This window comes from Lagopus leucura, unplaced genomic scaffold (assembly GCF_019238085.1).
Source record: "Lagopus leucura isolate 7727_CA_CO unplaced genomic scaffold, USGS_WTPT01 Super-Scaffold_100004, whole genome shotgun sequence".
NCBI lineage: Eukaryota > Metazoa > Chordata > Aves > Galliformes > Phasianidae > Lagopus > Lagopus leucura.
In genome coordinates, this window is record NW_024962264.1 from 11,804,978 (window position 1) to 11,826,313 (window position 21,336).

At 37.4% G+C, this 21,336-nt stretch overlaps 1 protein-coding gene across 1 annotated transcript in view; it reads left to right on the forward strand.

Moving 5' to 3' along the window:
* Positions 1 to 21,336, forward strand: part of ARHGAP10 (Rho GTPase activating protein 10) — a 133,442-nt gene that overhangs the window by 40,642 nt on the left and 71,464 nt on the right. The window contains exons 4-10 of the mRNA XM_042871710.1: positions 7,220 to 7,291; positions 11,266 to 11,367; positions 13,846 to 13,956; positions 15,411 to 15,515; positions 18,623 to 18,752; positions 19,226 to 19,332; positions 20,640 to 20,734. Of these exons, the coding sequence (XP_042727644.1) occupies positions 7,220 to 7,291; positions 11,266 to 11,367; positions 13,846 to 13,956; positions 15,411 to 15,515; positions 18,623 to 18,752; positions 19,226 to 19,332; positions 20,640 to 20,734 (722 nt within the window). The remainder of the gene's footprint in view (positions 1 to 7,219; positions 7,292 to 11,265; positions 11,368 to 13,845; positions 13,957 to 15,410; positions 15,516 to 18,622; positions 18,753 to 19,225; positions 19,333 to 20,639; positions 20,735 to 21,336) is intronic.

The following is a 21,336-nucleotide window of genomic DNA, read 5'->3' on the forward strand; positions in this document are numbered from 1 at the left end:
ACACTCTTCCTACTCTGCTGTGAAGGTATTATTTTTTCTGAGCTTTTCCTTGTTCCTCAGTGTGCAGATATTTAATGGTTCACAAATCTTAACCAATTTTCTCATTTATCAGAAGAAATCTATATGAAGGAACAATCATTTTACCTACTGATCTAGGTTAAAATTATCCAGTAGTTTTGGATGGTCCAATGTAAGATATCTAAGACCTGTGCAATAAGAGTTGATGGCATTATATGTTATCCTGATTGTGTTAGATGCAGTGGCAATACAGACTGCTAAATATAACTGCCAAGACATTTGTCAGTGATCACTCCTGAAAAATTAGGTTGCTGACAGCACACTGAACATCTCAGATACAGAGATAAAAGCCTAGATAAAAGCTTGGTTTCTCAGGACCTAGACCGTATTTCTTCACCTTCCTGTGAACTGTTCAATTTGATCAAAATCTATGTCCACTTTTAGGAACATGCAAAACAATTGCAGTTGTACCTCATAACCTAACCTTCATTTATCCTCTGCATGGCATGAAACCAGATGGAAATCATAGAATTATTGGAATAGGCAAACGTATGCTGATGAAAACTATTCAGGCAAATCTTTTATGTTTTGGTGATGCCTGACATTGGCTGTTTGAATAATCAGTTTTTGAATGTTAAGCACAATCTTCTGAAATAGTTTCCTGAGTTGAGTGTGAACTCATGCAGTTCATCTAGAAATCAGTGTTGTTTGTATGAGGGGATAAAAAAGGGCAAAACCAATTTGGGATGTATTTCCTCAGCCTCTGAGTGAATATGACTTAAAAGCTGCATTATCCCCAGCTTCCTCTTTTAGATAATTGTGGTCTTACATGCATCAACATACAACTCAGTAGAGAATTTTCATTCTGTTATTTCATCAACAGGAAATGTTTGGAATTTGCATTGAAAACCTTCCAACAGTTTGGATTTTGCTGGTTGTTAATAACACCACTGTTTCTTGTGGAGGACTCCCCTCACAATAATTGGGCAGTTCATTCTTGACTAAACACTGATGCTGTTGTTCACTGCTAGATTCCTTGCCTTTCAGTGATGTCTTTTTGTTCAATTATGAGCTTAGCCATGAACAAAGCAAACGAGTATTATGCTATTTCCTTTCCAGAGTAGCCATTCTTCTTTGTCAAAGTCTTTATAAGTCTGAAGTGTGGACAGGGAGTGGTTCTCTGTTCTTCTGTGAATGCAGCTCTTGCATATTCAGTTTAGGATAGGCTCTTTCTTTGGAAGGGCTATCCATAGCTTGCCTCTGCTTCGGATGGAGAAAAAATGATCTGTTGCTAATGTGAAGCTGTCTGTTTCTCTTCCTATTTGTTACATTTATTGTTTCGTAGTAGTTCTCCTTCTAGTGGAATCTACTTAAGAATAAATTTATTCAAAAGTCAGGACCATATAGTGTTAATCTTTTTCTAAGCAGCTTTTGCTAAAACTTGATTTGTTTCTTTTCTTTCTTCCTTTCCTTCTTTCCTTCTCTCTTTCTCTCCCTCTCCCTTCCTTCCTTTCCTTTCCTTATTTTTTTCTTCCCTTCTTTCTTTCCTTCTTTCTCTTTCTTTCTTTCCTTTTTTCCTTCTCCCTTTCTTTCTTTATTCTTCTTTTGATAAGGGACTTTTTTTTTTTCATTTTGTATTGTCTATTATACCAATTTAACTTTTCCAGGCCACCTGTCTCATAGCAAGTACATCAGTGCAAACATTCTTTCAGAGTAGAGCACAGCATATAGATAAAAGGAGGCATTTTAAACTGTTTTTCCTTTAGATCATTCATAATCTTCCACTCAATGGAAAATAAGCTTTGTCTACAAGAGGAGACACAGGAGTCCTGCTGCTGCATCATCTGTAAGCCAAGACTGCTGCATTTAAGAAAACCAGAAAGTGCTGAGAATAGGAGTCTGCCTGTACCATGGCTTGGGGGCAGGGCTTAGCATATGGAATTCTGTGATTTACAAGGTCATGATCTTAAACCACATTGGTGGTTTTCAAGAACTTTGGGGTGTTGGCTGTGTGATTGTCAGTGCTCCATTTAAATACAAAACTAGTACTGAAGAGCAGAGAGATGTACTGCTATATTAGGAGGGCAGTGGAGTTGGCGAATGCAGTTCACTGGGAGAATGCTGTTGTAAGAGAAAATTACTCCTGTGGAGAATGAAAGAGAAAATACTAAACTCTATTGAAACAAATCAATTGCAAGTAAGATACAAAGTCCTTGAGAGTGGAATTGTCTACTGCAAAGTTACACGGTGCTGACTTTCAGGAAAAGATCTTCATGTTTCAAGACATTTCACTGCCAAGTTGAGATACGTAGCACAAGAGTTTCTTGGAGGAAAAGGCTTTTTTTTTAATTTTTACTTCCATACTCCCCAAATACTGGGGTTATCAGAAAATGACCTTTTGTGTTAGGCTGAATTCTCCTGTTCTTTAGGAAAAACATAAAAGAGCTGTTTGCTGTAAGCAGAAGTGAAATTGTAAGTAGTAAATTTCTTTATTAGAAAGTAAATTTCTTTATTTAGCAGCAGTGTTACTGAATTTGTTATTGAATCACTGTTAGCTACATCATCCTTCCTGCATTCTGTTAAGCTGAGAAGAGCAGTACTTCCTTCCCAGCTCTAGTTTCATTGACACCTGCTCAGCTTCATGAGCTCTGCCCTGCTGGCTTTGGCCTCCTTTGCTTTGTCAAGAAAGACAACCCTGCCCCTGTCTACAAATAAATCTTCCCAGTCAGTGCGCTGGGAAACTTTAAACGGCCCTGTCTTGCTGTTTGGCATACGGTCTGCATTCCACTGCCTATAATGAGGATTTGAAACTCAGCACCCTTGTGTCACTGGGCAGTCCGTAGCAAGATATATATATATATGAAACATGACCTTCTAATACATATGTATGTTATATGTGAATATATATATTCATTTCCAGTAAACCTCTCTTGTATGTGAGGGAGCTCAGGTTTGGTGTGGAGCAGTCAGTGCATGTTTTTCTCACACCAGGATTTATTTACCAGCAACATGTAAGTGCTGTTCCTGTTCCTCCAGTAAAGACTGGAATCTAAGGATACTTTTAGTATTAATGCTGGGGGCCCACTGTTGCGTTTGTCTAATTAGTAAACCAAATTTTGATAAACTTCTGCCTACCTTTTGTAGCCACAGAGGCCAGACTGAAGTTCTGGAAAACGTGTGTGGGTTGATATTTCCTCACAGCCTACACGAATAACCTTCCTCTCCTGCAATACAGCCTGCTTATGTCTGCAGGAACTGATTGGTGCTGCATTTCGTAGTCAGAGCGCTCCTGTCTGCTGAAGGAGAACAAGGAAGCATGAGGAGCTTGGAGGGCTGGAGGATGGCGCTGTCTGCTGGGTTCCAATGCTCAGGAGGAGGTCTTTGGGGAAAGCAGTTTCTCCCTCAACAGCCATTCTCCCACTTCTCCAAGAAGAGAAAAAAATTACAGGCTAAATGGAGTTGTTGTGAACTGGCACTGACTGGTAGGTTACCTGTTGGATCTTGTTGACTCAGCTGACTAATAGGCAAGTTGCTGGAAATGTAAACGTACTTGCTAATGGATTTAATCTGTGCCTTTGTGGTCTCTTTGTAGAAAATGTTAGCTTGGGCCTCTTAGTCTTAAAGCCCGTAATTTATTACTTCTGACATAATAAGCAACTGTGAAAGTCAGAATAATCTCCCTTCTGTAAAACGTTTCTGTCTGAGCAGGTGAAGTTTTCTAAGGGCATCTAAAATTAGGAGATACCCAAAGCTTCTGTAAGATACTCTTGAAAACGCTGGATACAGTGAATTCCTTAAGTGATGTTAACAGTGAGGATTTTTTTTTTTCCTGTTGTTCTGAGGGTTATGTTAAAACTAATTCTTCATTATTTCAATAGATGAAGCAAACATAACAGAAGTGGCATAAGCAGTTTCAAATATACAGACTGAAGCATGTGTGCATATGGCACTAGAATTTTTTCTTTTAAAAAAGCATTCCTGAAATATTGAGATTCAAAAAAACAAGCTAAGATATCATTGAAGAAGATGCGACCTCTTCATATTGATTCTCTTATGGTTTATGCTTACTGTAGTTGGTTTGCTGGGTTTCAAAAGAGAGTATATAATCCCTTCAAGGTAGGTTTGGATGGCTTAGGGATATCAAGAGAAGAATTTCCCTGTACCCTTTAAATAGTGGGCATTCCTAACATCATACTCTGACTATAGCATAAATAATATTTTTGTTCCACTAGTGAGAACACAATTTTTTGTAGTTTTTTTATGATATAGTACTGGAAAACACTTGGATTTCCTCCTTGTAATAATGTGCATATTGTAATTATGAACATAGTTTTCATTTCTCTGAGTCAGAAGAACAGCTCTGTAATTCACTATTAAATTTAGCAGTCACATCTTCCTTGATGGTTTCTGTACATAAAAACTCCTGCACACTTATTTTCAGAAGTGTTCATCCTGTTTTTTTTTATCTGTAGGCCTGGTGTGAAGCTCCATGAATTACCAGGGATCCACAAAATCCCACTTGTCCAATACCCAATAGCACTGTTGTTTAATGTGTACAGAGAAAGCACAGGGGGTGACAAATCATAAACACCTGTAGGGCAGGAAAAATTGTGCTTCAAAGCCATCTGTTATAAAAGTTTGGTTTTGATTATGCAAAATGAGAATTGTCTCCTCTGGGAGGAGACAAGACTTGTTTTTCTTTAGTGAAAGAATTACTGGCATATCATACCACTGCCAATACTGCAATCTTTATTTGTAGGCTATCTTGGAGGGAACATCCCATTTTGATTTAGTGATTTGTCGTATTTCCTGCTTCAGACAAATACTGTTAGTATTTCCCATGGTTAATGCTACACAGCAGTATAGCAGAGGAATCGATTTGTAGCCAGCCCTCTGGTGTATAAACCAGAGCCTTTTCTGTCTGTGTTGTTTCTGGTTTTTGTTTTGCTCTGTTTTCCACTGCACCAAATTGCTGTGTTTTTCTTTGGCTTGGACTTGATGCTAGCATATGTTAATGAACCTATTGATCTTACATTTCACTTTTTGTTGCGTATAAGTTAAAAAAGATAAGCAATTTGTAGTTCTGCACTGTGAGGTGCTCTTACCAGTTGGGCTCTGGCCTCTGCTGGCTTTGTCTGTCCTCATCCACTCGAGCTCTTCTGTGAGGAAGCCTCACAGCTTTCTCCCTCACAATGTCAGTAAAGAGGAAACTGTCAAAAACAACAAAACCAAACCTCTTAACATTAAATAGAAGGATTTTCTGTCATTCTGCAAGCAGTTCTCCACTCAGATTTGGGTGAATCCTTTTGTCTAGAAAAGAGATTTCTCAGTCCTCAGATGCTGCTGCAGTGTCCCAGGAAACTGCTGCGTGGGGTTGATTCTGTTAGAAATACACATTGCCCTTGCCTTCCAGTCCTAGAGTTTCCAGGAAATTTCTGGGATATTCACAACCTAAAACTGTCCTTGGAGATTCCTGCTGACTGCTTGACTAGTTAGGATATATGTGCCTAGAGTTCCAAAAGGGCTAAGTAAACCCTTGCACGTTGCTCAGCTCCTGCCTGAGACAACTGATTTCTCTAGCTGTCTTTTGACAGGAGCTGAAGCAGCATGGGGAACTAATGGTTATCCATGTGTCAGAGCATTCAAAGTATTGTGATAATCACTACAGTAAAAACCTAAGTTGGGTCTGACACACAGCAGGAGTTGCTCTGTTGCCTGTCCCCCTCCCCAGCTCTGCACCAAGGCTCTCCTGTGTCATAGTTACTCCAGCGCCCCTGCACACTTCTGAAATGCAGACTTATCAGATTGTCAGTCCTCCTTCCTTCCTTCCCCCCTTGAGAGTGTGCTGAAGTGTTTCTGACAAAATTGGGAAGTGAATGTCCAAAGAGTTTGGGCCACAAGATCAACAGCTCTGAAGTTAGGAAATGTCAGCTCTGAGGATGACTGTACAACACTTGGTTTGGCCCAGACTTGCCAGATATTTGGTTTCCAGTTAGATATTTAGATTAGAGTGCTGTTGAAAAATCAGAGTTGCTGTGGTTACCATGAATTGGCAGGCTGACTCCCACAGTAAATCCCCTACATGGCCCCAGGGCTGGGTGGGAGTAGACAGTGCTATTTAGATTCATGCTGTGCCAGATCTCTAACGTATTCCTCACGTTTTACGATAAGAGCTTTTCAGAACGCCAGGTTAAGCCTGCAGTGTTTGCTTCTCCTTGACTCTTGGAAGCTCAGCCCTGGCCTGTGCTGGCCGCTGTCTTGGAACTGAGTTACCCTGTGGCTCTGCCTCAGAACTAAGACTGCAAGGAATCTGCTTTGCCACACTACCCATCTTGTCACTCTTTCAATTCTGCTGTTGCATTCAAGAAATTCCAGCTTTGCTGAAATTTCAAGTGTTCTTAAGATTCTAAATCTTGTTTCCACCAAGACCAATCCCAACGCCACTTCATATCCTGTAAAGCTTCGTATGAAATAGAAACCCTGTTTGCTGGCCAGGACTAAATAAGCTACTTTTCAGTCTTACAGTGGCTTTTTTTTTTCTTCTTCCCCTTTTAGTGAGGCAGTGAGGCCATTTATCAAGAGAGCACTGATGAATGCTCCAAAAGAGATGGATTAAACTTCTACTCCGCCAACTAACTTTCTCATTTATTACCACCATACCTCTTGATTTTGTTACTTAGGTTAACTTAATGCTTTCTTAATGTAACCAAATGTAAATACTTGAAAATATATATTTCAGTGCCTAACCACTTCAACTGCATGTTGAAAGCTTATCATTTACTCTTTGTTGTCCGTTCTACAGCTGTTTACAGAGTTTTGCATTGTTGCAGGAATGTGTGTGCTCCCCAGTGAAAACAGTTACTTATCCTGTGTCGCATTCCAGTGTTCAGTTGTTGAAGCTGTTGACCTGATCAAGTAAATCAATTGCTGTTTAGATGCAGCCTCTAAACTTCTGAAGTTTCTGCATTTGTTCATTTACTTCAGATTTACTTGAACTTTCCTGAAACTGAAATTAAAAGTGATGACAAATTCCAAGATCTTAAAACAACTCAGAGGTTTTTTGTTTTTTCAGTTATAACTCCGTATCCTAGCTTGACTTTTTTTTTTTTTTTTTTTTTTTTTTTGATTATTTGTTTTCTAAAAAGATCTAAAATTGACTTGTCTGGCAACAGAAACTTAACCCATGCTCTTTTTTCTTTAGGCACTCAGTGTTACTGAAACTCTGATCAAACCTTTGGAACGATTTAGGAAAGAGCAGCTAGGAGCTGTAAAGGTTTGCCCCTCATTTGCTTTTATGATAAGCTTGTTTAATTTCTTTACTTGGATTGCAGTGCAGCAATAACATGTATTTGGCAGAGGGAAACTGTTGTTTGTATTTCATGTATTCACACATTTTTCTACTTGGAGAAGTTGCTTCAGAAACCAATGGAAAGTATGCCTCAAGACAAGAACGTGTCCTTCTGCTTCCTTCTTTCCTCCCCCACCTCATCTTCTCTGCCTAGAATAGCAGAAATACTGCTTGCAGCCTTTTCTCCTTCCTAATGGGTAACCCTTTTCTGCTTTATGTTTGCAGTTGCACAATCAATAGCTGAAACTTATTAACTACCCAAAGTAGCTTATCCATGAGCTTATAATCTTTTTATTCTTTTTCCAGTCCATAAAGTGAAAACAGTTTTTGTTTTACTTTCAGTTTTAAATACATCACTAATAGCTCAGTATGAGTGGGGAAGAGGTTGAAGACAAGATTTCATTTAAAGAAACTTTGTTTTGATAGAAATATCAGTTTGTTTTTTTTTTGTTGTTTGTTTTGTTTTGTTTTTTAAGGTTGCTACTACATCGTGTTTATAAAACAAAGTAAATGTAATAAGTTAAATACAGACTCATTTTTCATAGTAAGGAAAATATTTAGCCCAATGTACCTGTGGGAACAGATTTAAATGATTACTTGAGAGAGGGGTGGGGAGGGGATGAAGTACAGGTATTTAACATTGTTTTCTCTTCTAGAAGTTAACTATTACATTTTTTTGACCTACCAGTCTGCAGCTGTTTGGTTTTAGAATTTAATGACATCAACAGCAATGATACCTAAGAACTAAGATGACCTTTTAATTACAGGAGAATTATACTTCATGTTAGCAGGAATGATTAATATATTCCCAACTCAAGTTCAGTGTTCATGCATGCAAAATGCTCTGCCTAAGTCGTTGCATTTTAGTGGTGCAGTGGCTTTTACAATTTTGTGGTTGTTTGAGAACTGTTTCAGAGATCTGGACCAACAACTCACCCAACAACAAAACCCTTGGTTTTTAATATGGAGAGTCACCAAAGGAAAGTTATTTTTTTCTAAATGTAACCTATTTTCATAGAAACAGTTGTGTTAGTGGATCGTTTCAACTGAGTTCTTTTTGCATGAAAGGATGTTGCCATTTTGGGGGCAATACTTATTTTTAAATTATCTCATGTTCTTTTCTTACTTCATAGTTTTCTAGAATTTTGTCTCTGATGTTCTTAACATGATATGTTACATGCTCACAAGCCTTTGGATGCCCGACTCTTCCCTTAACTTCCTACTGTAAGATCAATAAGTATACAGATGTTGTAAAGTATCATGTGATCAATGAGTACACAGAAAACTTAGGCTAGTAAGATTATCACATTGGAAAAGATAAATGAAAAGTACTCACTGGTAGTGCAGACTGGCCAAAAACTCTACAAGGTGCAATCTCCCGAGAAAAACCCTTCCTCAGTTACAGTCAGCCCCTAAATGGGGTCTAGGAAAGGTGCAGCCAGGCTCCACCCCTTCTGATCACATAGGTGAATTGCCTTCACCTGTGCTCCCATGGTTGACTCGGTGCTCGCCTCAGGTGATCAATCCGAGGTTCAAGCCATGATTCAGCAGTTGCCATACACCTGCATGCTGTTTCTGTGAAGTTGAAGCTCTTAAATGTGATTTAGACATTTTCTGGACAGAACTCTCAGTTACTTTAAATAGAACAGTCTTGCTTAATTGTAGAACACATAAAGAAAAAATCCATACAAATATTTAATGTTTATTCCAGATTTCTCACATGCTATCACATTATGTCTAATCCTGTTAGTCCCATATGCATATCATATTGTTCCTCAATTGATAATGAAACAAAAACATATGTAATGTATTAAAAATTCCTGTCTACTTGGGAAGAATATGTGAATGTTCTCAGGGCCTGTAGGGATGCAGTAAGGAAGGCTAAGGCCCACTTGGAATTTAATCTGGCAAAGGAGATAAAGAATAATAAAGAATCATAATAAAGTTTATTCTTTTTTAAAGTCAGCAGTAAAAGGAATACTAGGGAAACTGAGGGTTCCCCACTAAATGAGATGGGTGCCCTGGTAACAGAAGATAATGAGAAGGTGGAGATACTGAACACTTTCTTTGCTTCTGTCACTACAAAGATTACCTCTTGGGAATCCCAGACCTGGAGATAGAGAGTCTGGGCAATGGAAGACTTCCATTTGGTTGATTAGGATATGGTTAGAGACCACCTAGCCAAAATCAGTGTGCAAAAATCCATGAGCCCGTACGGAATGCACCCATGTGTGCTGAGGGAGCCATCAGAGGTGATTGCTGAACTGGTCTCATTGTCTCATCATCTTTGAAAGGTTTTGTCCAACAGAAGAGATGCCTGAGTACTGGAGGATAGCCAGTGTCACTCCAGTCTTCAGAAAGGGCAGGGAGGATGGTTCAGGAAACTATAGGCTAGTCAGCCTCACCCTCATTCCTGGAAAGGTGATGAAACAACTTGTTCTGGATGCCGAGGAATTGGAGGAGAAGAAGGTTATCAGTAGTAGTCAACATGGATTCATCAAGGGAAAATCACACTTCACCAACATGGTAGACTTCTATGTTGTGTAGATGCGGGGAGAGCAGTGAATGTTAACTTGACTTCAGCAAGGTGTTTGACACAGTCTCCTATAGCATCCTGGCAATGAAGCTTAGAAAGTGTAGGACAGATGAGTGGACAGTGAGGTAGGTTGAGAACTGGCTGACTGGAAGAGCTCAAAGAGTTGTAATTGGTGGCGTAGTGTCTAGTCGCAGACCTGTAACTAGCAGTGTTCTCCAGAGATCGGTACTAGGTCCAGTCTTGTTCAGCATTCTTGTTAATAGCCTGGATGACAGGATGGAGTCCATTCTCAGAAAGTTTGCTCATGATACAAAGGTGGGAGGAGTGGCTGACACACCAGCAGGCTGTACTGCCACTCAGTGAGACCTGTACTGTCTGGAGAGTTGGATGGGGAAGAACCTGATTCTGTTCAACAAAATCTGTAGGTAGACCTGAAGAGAGATAACTGCATGCATGAGTACAGGTTAGGAGATGACCTGCTGCAGAGGAGCTCTTCAGTGAAGGACCAAGGGGTCCTGTTAGTGGACAACAGGTTGTCTGTGTGCCAGCAGTGTGCCTTTGTGGCCAAGAAATTCAATGGTGTCCTGGGCTGCATTAAAAAGAGTGTGGCCAGCAGGTCAAGGGAGTTGATCCTTCCCTTCTACTCTGCCTTGATGTGGCCACACTTAGAATTCTGTGCCAAATTCTGGGCTCTCCAGCTCAAAAAAGACAAGGAACTCCCAGAGGGAGTGAGGGCTTCACTTTTGCTAGCATGATTTTATTTTCCTTGGAGATTTTTGTTTCTTTTAATGTTTTTTTTTGTTTTATGAGTGCAGCAACAATCTGGTAGAAGCTGGAATACAGCACAGAGTTCTTAGGATGCTTTTAAAATCAAGAAATCTTAATGAGTGTGGAGCTGAAATCACTTCAGTATCAGGACTGCAAACCTATTGGAACTTACACAAATGATCTTTTTACTCTTTACTCCTATCAGTTATGGAAAGTTATTTTTTTTAGTGAAACTGATGTTTTGTTTAAGTGCTCTATTCAAAACCAGGAAGATGTAGGTGACACTTTATTTTTCCTGATTTTCAGGGATCAATACATAGGTTTTTGTTTTGTTTTGTTTTTGTTTTTAATTAGACATATATGTAAGCATTCATTTGTTTGATAAACTTCACCATAATGAAGTAATGGGATTTTATTTCAAGTTAGCCTTCAATTTTTTTTTAAAGAACGAGTTAGAAATACTTTTCCTTGTTTAATGGAATGGTGGTAGATTGTTTTTCTTTGTTTCTGATTAAGTACTATTTTGAAAGATAAGGAAGGAGGTTTTACTAAAGTTCTTATTTGTAAATGAATGTTACTTTGTTCCTTTGTCTAGGAGGAAAAGAAGAAGTTTGATAAAGAGACTGAGAAGAACTACAGTTTGCTAGAAAAGCATTTAAATTTATCAGCTAAGAAGAAGGAGGTACAATTACAAGAGGTATTGTTGCTGCTCTTGTTCCTTCAATTTACTGTCTTTTGAATAGATAAATGGATTTTATACAAATGCAAAAGCAGCATTCATAGAGATAAAATAAAAAATTCTGTCAAACTGAAAGGTTGCTGACAAAATCAGTATTTGCTCAACTTGATGGTGTAACCGTACAGTTTTCCGATTGTTTTCTGTTTCAACTGCTTCACATGAAACATATATGAAACATAGTTATGAGAATAGCAAAATGCAAGAATATTGTGAGAAACTCCATGTTTCTTTGATGACTTTACCACATATGTAACTTCAGTTACATGTAAGGTATTGACTAAGCATTCTGTGTTGATACTTCATGCAGAGTGCAGCAACACTTACAATCCTGAAAGTGGTGGCTTTGTACTGCTTTTTTTCTTCTCATGCTTTGCAGAGCCGTTCCCCCCCCCCCCCCCCCCCCCAATAATGCTACATTGTAATGCTACAGATCATTTTTAACTACAAAATAAATCTGTTTTCCCTGATATTCCTTCTGTTCCTGTCGGTTCATTATCATAATCATCCTTATTTGTAATAGCATTTATTTTCTTTCTGGAGCAACAGCAAATAGTATGTGAGAAAAGAGCTGAGAGATTTTCCTCTTCTTGACTGCTTCCCTACCTCATTTTATACGTATAAAATATACACACATATGCAGTCTTTCACAAATAACAAGGGGTTCATGTAACTGATAAATTACCCAGGAACATGAAAGCTCAGATTTCGTTTCATTTCAAAACTGCTCAAGTTTCATTAGTAGGCTATGTCTCCATAATGCACTTGCAGCATCAGCCCTTGTATGGATAAACAAGTTTCTGTTGTGGAGTTGAGTACTCTCACTGAAGTTCATGGGCATTACTTGTGTGCAAGAGCCTGTAGTTTTGCATATAAATTTTCCAAAAATTTGATGGAAATAATATCACAGTGGAGTGTGTCTTTGACTCTGTTAGTAGAGAGATATTCTTGAAAGTTCACTGAAGTGTGGTCTTTGTGATAGTTCTGTATTTCTTTGGCAGCGTAATAATAAAGTAGCTGTATTTGGTATTATGTTCTTGGGGAACTGGGAGGGGGCAGACACCCAAAACAATAAAAACAACAAAAGAAATGGGGAAAAAAAACAACAAACAGGCTTTGTAGTGGCTTTGGTGTATTTAGAGCAGTCTTACCCCTGATTAGCCAAGTGTCCTAGTAGACCAGCTGTGTAGTCTGTCTATACTTTTGCATATCACTGTAAGCTTTGCAGACGACTTAGAGCACTCAAACAATTCCTATGTTGCATCATTTAGAGAATTCATCAAAATGGCTTTGCTTTTTGAAACACTTTTACTTAATGATGTGCGGATAATTGCTTTCTTTCTTTAATGGTGTTTGGTGTTATACCTCTTTAGCCACTGACAGATTTGTAGCAGACTACCAAAGCACATCTTAAGGCAAAACTGTCTCAGCTTATTGGATTTATCCTCTTAAAGAATAGTAGTCAGCGCTTGAAGGATGTAACCTTAGTATTTAAGACAAAGTGTATGAAGGTAAATGTGACCCTTTCATCTAGACTTTTCCCTATTTCCTTCTGTAGTTTTGTGCAGAAGCTTTAATGGACCTTACAGCAGCGTTTGCTGTTATAGCATATGCAAAAGTTAATCACTCAAAGTATCTTTCTGCCCTTTCTTTAATGTATTTCAATGAAGATCCCATTAGTCAGTTTTTGAAGTTTCATAGTTGAATGAAAATACTTACAGTGTAAATAATAACGTAAAGAAAGAATTCATATATCCTGTGCAGTTAAATATTTATGTGGGAATGAACTGCAGCTGAAATACAGCTGATCAATGTGATGTTGGCATTTTACCAAAGTGGAGAGAAAAATCAGCTGCAGCGAGTAAGGCTGCATTTTTAAATATTTAATGATCTAAATAAAGTTGTGAAATGTGTGCCAGTAATTGAATGTTATTTTTTTCTTACTTTACTGTCAATCAGAGTCAGCATGGGTGTGAGGCGGATCTGATAGCATCATGGCTGTGAACAGCAGTTCTTTCCAGTACTAGCAATGTGTTTTCAGCAATTTTTTCTAGCTTATTCTGACTAGAGATGATCTCCCCTGTTTCTGACACTTTCAGCCCCCCCTCTCTGTTCAGGCATGCAGCTTTTCAACATTAGTACATCAGTGCTCAAGTACTTGCACTGATTTATTTGGTTAGGTTCCATCAAAAAGCAGCTGGAAGAAGTGTTATCAAAACATTTCTAAAAATGTAGCTTCATGAATCAAAGCATGATACGTTATCTAATAAAAGGGAACAGCTGTTTCCCTTTGAAAGTAAAAGAACGAGCTCTGTTGTAAATGAGTCTTGGTCTGGACCAAATTATCTTGTTGCTTGCAACTTGTATGCTATACACGTGTCAGTTTGAAGCTGTCTGAAAAATATTTTTGAAACTTCATAAGCTATATTTCGTGTTTAGGCGGACAACCAGGTAGAGCAGAATAGAAAACACTTCTATGAGCTCTCCCTTGAATATGTGTGCAAGTTGCAAGAGATTCAGGAACGGAAGAAATTTGAGTGCGTGGAACCTGTAAGTACCAGTGAATTAATACACTCTACCCCATCACTCATAAAGGACTGAGAAAGAATGCAATTGGAAAAAGCCACGGAGCTCTGTTTTTTGTGAAGATGCATGCAATTGTGTGACTTAACAGAGTTTAACGCAGTTTCTCTGTGTAAGTTCTTAATCCAGACAAACTTAGCCAAGCAGCTCAAAGCTTATTTTAATAATTAGAATTAGATCTGCTGATGCCGATTTTCAGAAAATATGTGAAATTTTGTGCTGTACTGCAAAAAGAAAACAACCTTGATCTGTGGTGTGAGTTAGAATTGAGGATTCCAAAAAAAGATGATAAGGCCAGCCTTTTTTACCTTTTGAAAAACATCTTTTAACCAGTGAAAAGCTATCCTTGTCTAATGTGAGGAGTTATTTTTCAATTAGAAGGTGACACTTAGAAGTCTATTAGTTAACTTGTATCTACGCTCATATGCTAAAAGCATGCTTCTAGCTAAAAACTCAGTGTCAGGTGGTTTTAAATGTTTCGTTTGAGGTGGAATTGAATATGTTCAAATGGTATTTTCAAAACATGTCCCTTTCTCTTTTTCTGAACAAGCTAAACATTTTTGCTTGATTTGTATTTGAAATTTTCACTAGTAAACTGAAATTGTTTAATACCAGATTCTTATCACTGTTTTCCTGTTTCCACTGTTTTAAGCATTTAATGCTTAAAAATATGCACAACGGAGGTGCATTTTTGAAAATGTATTTTTGTATGCATCTTAAAACTTCATTAAATATACTCTTTGATTTGTTCTGTTTAATAAAGACAGTTGTTCTTTCCTGTGTCACTTCTTTCCAACCAACTGAGCTAAACATTAGAAGCAGGCACTAGTGCAGCCTCACCCAGCTTGCGATGTGATCAAATCATTCTTTTTTTATTCAAAACACTGAAGTCACAAACTGCAATACAGGTAATTTTATAGCTCTGAGAGAGAGTCATATCCACATTCAAAAGGCTGTTAAAAGTAAAGCTGCTGGAGGGAGAGTGTCTGCTTTCAATCAAACCAGTGAACTGTATGATGAAACATCGTCATTAGAAGGCGGGGAAATGACTAGGGAAATAGTGACTAAAAAGTTTGTTATATCCTCATGTCCACATTTATTCCAAACATCACTGGTATCAAAGCAGGTGGTGGAAAACATCGCATAGAGAAGTTTTGGAGATAGGCAATATACACTGTTTATGGTCAGATTTAAAATAAAGCTCAACCATGAAATTCCAGGGACAGAACCACCCCGAAATGTTTGTAGCTGACAGCTTGGATGCAAGTAGGTGCTCAGAAGTTTACTATGGCATTACTAGAAATTTGTTTAAAAAATAATCATATTGTCATCTTTGATCTGTATGGAAAAGATTACATGCAGGAATCATGTTTGGATAAGTTAAATTTCACTTTCTCACAAATCTCTTGTTTGCATTTCAGGTGCTATCATTTTTTCAGGGTTTGTTCACTTTCTATCATCAGGGATATGAACTCGCTAAAGACTTCAGTCATTACAAAATGGCCCTGCAGATAAATATACAAAATGTAAGTTGTGATTGATATTTATGCCTCTTAAATTTTTTGTCAAAAAGAATTTGTATTGCCAAGGCTTTCCTCGTGGTTAGTACGCTGCTTCTGAACTCTAGAGTTGTATTGCCATCTTCTGGCTAACAAAGCACATTGCTCAGCAAATCATTGCTGACTCCAGTGGATTCTTATTCTCCTCTTAACAACAAAAAACAAACAAACAAACAAAACAAAAAAACAGTCCTAATAACCAACTCATCCCTGCTGGTTTGCAACCTGAGACTTGCACTAGTTGCTGTACCCTCACACCAAATTGTCCAGTATGATCAGCTTGGGTTTGAGAATGCAAGAAGACAGGTTGAAGCAGTGCAATGGGCAGAGCCACTAGTCAGGTGATCTTTTCTCCTTCTTGAAGTTTATTAAAAAATAAAACTGATTTGAAATTAACTTAGATGTGCCTCAGGACTTTTGTTAGCAAACAGACCATTTACCCTCCTGCAAACAATGTATTATAGTGCATCTGTTTTGTTAATCTGTAAGGGCACCTGGAATTAACACACGTAAAGTACTTCCAGGAGGCTGCAGTTTATTTTTAGGAATGCCTTAATGTGCAGGTAGCAGTAGGGAGGCAATAAAGCAGAAGAGAAGATTAGGGTTATTGTAATACACAGTGACATGATTTAATATCTCAGGATACCTTTCTTTTAACTCTATTTCCATATGCCTGAGTTTTATTCTCTAGAGATATTTTGTTTTTGTTTTTGTTTTTTTTTTTTAGCTGAGTAGGGGCACTCAATGCTAGTACTTTCATAAGCAGAAGTCAGATAAATTTTTGTGAAAAAATAGAACAAACTGGATTTCAAATTGCTGCAGAGAAAAAGGAAGCAGGGCTTAACAGCTCTCTTAGCTAAGAGGGAAATAAAAGGATAAATCTAGAAAGATCGTGAGGATGTAACACGTGTTCTGCAGTGTTGAAGATGAATGAAACATCCCAAAAGAAGAATGAGCTAGGACTGTAGTATTGCTGAGCTGCCAGAGGAAGTCGCATGTTAGAAGGGCACAAGATTGAGTACAGAAAGCCTAGCTGTTCACGGAGAATGATTTGAGACTTGTCAGCAAAGTTGTAGTGATTCGGAGGAGTGATCACAGATGAAAGAGGAAGAATTTCACTCAAATCTGAGGATGCTGATAAGGATACTGATTCTTCGTCTGTACTAGAACATTTACCACTGAAATACTGATCTAGCTGCACATGTCTCTGCTGATTAAAGGAGGATGAGATTAGATGAACTTAAAGGTCCCTTTTACACTACAACAATTCTATGCTTCTGATATTCAGTGCTAGTAGGTGCGTTCAGAGCACTCAGTGTAAAACTTTTGGTCAGGAGGTAGCTGTGAAAGAGTGTGAAGAAGAAATAGGACGAAGGGAAAAGGTAAAGGGAAGCACCAGCTGGGAGTTTTGGTGTTTTTTGTATTTTTTTTTTTTTTTTTTTTGTTTTGTTTTGTTTTGTTTTTTGAAGTTTTGAGGACCTGTTCATTCCTTCCTGCCATTCCTAGGACACATCTTGTGGGCTTGGATTTGTGATCACAACTCATACAGGGTCCTGGCAGAATCATTTGAAACATCTAGAAGCAATCAGTGCTCTGAAAGGATGATGTGCATATGAGACCTTTATCACTATTTCTGTCATTGCCTTGGATACAGAGTATAGTTTTTAATACAGTTCTTCCAGGTAATTGTGAAAAAGAACTTCAGAAATTGTTTGGAGTCTTGGAAATGAGCTCTTGTGGGTTCTGACTCCTAATTTGTGAGCAGACATTATCTGGGAGTCAGACGATGGATGTGGGATGGGTTCAGAGCTGTTGCTTTACATAAAGGTGACAAGGCAGTTGTTTTTAGTCATCATCTAAACAGTATATTTAGCTTTCCTCTCTAAAACACATGGGTATGGGTGGCTGCTCTGACCAGCTTGCATGGATTCTCTTTGTGCCCATGAATAAAATCCTTCTCAGCATAAATCTAGAGTATGCATGTACAGATTGCCAGTCAGGCACATACTGTTGGCTGTCTAGGGACAGGATGGATACTTGTTTATATGTATGAGGCATTTGTTTGTGCATACAACTGCACACTTTTCCTGCAAATCGAGGTAAGGCATCGTGTTCAGAAGCTGATCCATTTTCAGGGAAATAAAGGTGCTTTCAAAAAGCAGCATGGCATATAAGCTTGCATCTGGAAATAGGTGCTCTCCTCAAAATGCATGCACCAACTGGGCAAAATACCAGTTTGGAATTTAAGTGTATGTTTTCAATTTGTGCAATTTGAGTCAGTGGCTATATGGAGAAAACTAGATATTATCATATTATTTGTGTATTGCCAACCGTCAGTATTTTTCAAATGAAACTGAAGAGTTACTTGCATCAGGTGTAAGCTTCTCTTTTGTTTTGTTTACTATTATTGTATAAGTAATGAGTACTATGGTTACTTTCTGATTATTTTTACTAATATTCTAATAAATATTTCTTTTGCTACTGCTTGCAAGTACTGAATGGGTGGCGCCCAGGAATAATAACAAACTGGACTTTTATTTCTTTTTTATTTCCTTTAAATATATGTGTATTTGATTCAGCTTTAATGTAACCAAAACATTTGGCACGTGAATGGTTTGTCAGTTTAATTATTGTATATATATTGTATATACATATATATCGTTTATATATATATATATATTGTTTAATTAAATAATATATTATATAATTAATGTTTAATTATTGGTGAGCTTCCTGTCATATTTTTCCAGTAACCACAGAGAGTCCTCTCCTTCCTGATAAAATAGCAAGGATCTCATGTGCTAAGCCAACATTTTGGTAGTACTTTTCTTAGGAAACTTAAATTTTCAAATCCAAGGTCATTTTAAAAGTCAGGATTTCAATTCTCTCCGAACAAATCAGCATATTATTTTGGAAAATGCTTTAATTTTGAATGTCAGAAAACTTGCACTAATATTCCTAAAATGGTCTTTAATTGTCCTCACATTTTATAAATAATTGTTTTAATAGCTGCCAGGAGGAGTAAGTCTTTTTTCCACTCCCTTTACTGATGTTATTTAGCTATCCTGTTTTAGACACGAAATCGTTTTGAAGGAACAAGATCAGAGGTAGAGGAACTCATGAACAAGATCAGAAGAAATCCTCAGGAACATAAAAGAGCAAATCACAACACAATGGAAGGCTATCTCTATGTACAGGAAAAAAGTAAGATATATTTTTGTATTCCTATAGTGCCCATAATATGCAGGTAGTCAAAGGTTATTTATACAAGCAGCACAAAGACAATAAGAATTTACAGGTTATTAAACAAAGTCATCTGAATAAATGTTCAAAGTCAAATTTTTGAGGGATGAATATGTACTTTATAGGGGAAAAATGGTTTTGTCTGTAGGAGTGAGATAAATATTGATTAATAATTCTTTCAACTTGTCAGTGAGCATGAAATGAAGCATGTCTCTCTTTTTTTTCTTTTTTTTTTAAGAATACCAAGCACTGTTTAGAATTTGTTTGACTTTGCAAAACAATTTGTTTTTAAACTACATTCTTAGAAATCAGTTAGGACTTCGAAGTGTCATTTCAGAAAGCAGTAGAGGGAAATACACAAACAGTAACAATGAGAAAGTAAAAGTAAAAAGAGGGAAACAGTACAAACTAGTCAATGCTTCCATTTTATGTAGGGCCTGCTCCTTTTGGTTCCAGTTGGGTGAAACACTATTGCACATATAGGAAGGAGACAAAGAAGTTCACCATGATTCCATTTGAACATAGATCAGGAGGGAAAGCTGTAAGTATATTCTTGTATTCTGCTCTCATTGTCGCCCTCTATGAAGATGCAAGGTAGTATCAGTTAAGATGTGTGAAGTCTTTTTTATCTCCACCTCTCTACCCTTTTGTTTTCTTTCTACATGCAGTTCAATCTGCCATTTTGGAAAATTAGCCTAAGGCAATTCAATGAATTAATAAAAAAGCCTTCTGCAAATTTTCCAGTTGCTTGTTTTCAGGAGTCCAGAGAAAAAGAGAAAGTTACTGTGCACTGTTGTGCCATTTAGGTAGAATCTAGTTTACTCGTGAGGTGTGTGGATTGTTGAAATATAAATGGGGAAAATGTGATAGTTTGAAAAATTTCTTTCGTATGCACTCCAGCCAGATTTTTTTTTCATAGTTGTAAGTACTAAAAGAACTAGAAAAGAGGATATTAGTAGATACACAAATTGTATGAACAACTGAATATAATTTCATATGTCTTTCATGGAATCTGAAGTACTCAAGACGCTGTTATCTTTGAATTGCTTTTATTCCTGTTGAAATACTTGGGAGTTGAAGGTGCTCAGCACCTTCAGAGATGAAACAGTAAATGAATGTATGAAAAGCATCCTGTTGCAAGGAACAAAGATACCCAAAAATGGAAAATAACACTCAAGTCAGTCTTGCTGTAAATGCAGCACTGCTCTGTCTTCAAATTTGGTTAGAAATCACATTGGGATTTTTTCTGAGAAATACGTCCCATTTGTGGAAGATGACACTCGTAATTAGAGGGCTGTGTATATTTACAAATATGTTGAATTGGGAATAGTATTTCAAAAGCTCTAGAAGATTGGCTTCCTTAATCATTTTAATACTTTCATGATTTTTTTTTCTACTGATTTGTTCTAACTGTAATAAGCCATTTTAGTTAATAAAGTATATGTGTAAGTATTTGGCATTCTAAAATATTTATGAAGCCAGTTTTGCTACGTTAGAAGATCACTTGTCTTGAAATGTTCAGTGCAATTTTTCTTTCATAAATCTGCCTCTGGAGATGTTGAATAAGACAAAAATAATTCAAATGTACAATTAATTCTGATTGAAACTGTTACAAGTCATGCGACATTCACAGATAAATTTGTGTATTTCTCAATTGTTAAGGGAAAAACATGATCTAGTGTTGGTTGGTCTTGAAGAAAGGACTGGCTCTGTAAGACAGATTCCAGAGCGTAAAGAAGTGTTTAAGATAGTTAGCAGTAGCCTTTAATATGGAGATTGCTGTGTCTGGCATAAAATAGAAGAATGAAGCTTTACTGAGTCAAACATATAAAAACTCTATTTTCACAGGGTGATGGGGAACTCTTCATCCTTACATATTGCACCAAAAGAAACGTAGATACTATTGACAGGCGATTCTGTTTTGACTTAGAATCTTCAGACAGGTAAGCTTACGAAATACTAGAAAAGACTGTTTCTAACCAGTAGTAAATATTGCTGCTGTATTACTGTTCTTCTCTTCTTTCAGTGCTCATTCAAGCTGCCAATGGAAATAGTCATTGGAGCAGCCTGCAAGCACTGTCTTAGTTTACTGTATTTTACCTCAGTTTTGTGTAGCAGAACTGCTGAAGATCTAAATTGAAAAGTAGACATTGTCTGAGGTATCACATAAAAGTGCAGACGAAAATAAGGAAACTGTTATGAATTGCTGTTACTGCGGGTAAAGTATTGTGGTTTAAATAAAAGTATGCGTAGCTATCATGAAAAAATTGGATAATTCATACAATCATGGCCATTTTGCATCACAAGCCTGCTTTCTGAAAACGTCATGTTGCTGTTGGATTATGCTAGATTTTCAGACTAGAAATAAATCTTGCAATTTTTCTGGCTCACCTCTTCCCTCCTCTTGCTGGTGGGATATGACAAGTGTAATACAATACAATAATGTTATGTGTTTTGAACATTGCTGCTGCTGCCTTTTCAGAATGCTACCATTCTACTGCTTTATTTCAAAAAAGAAGAATTGCTTATTTATATGTTTTGCTTA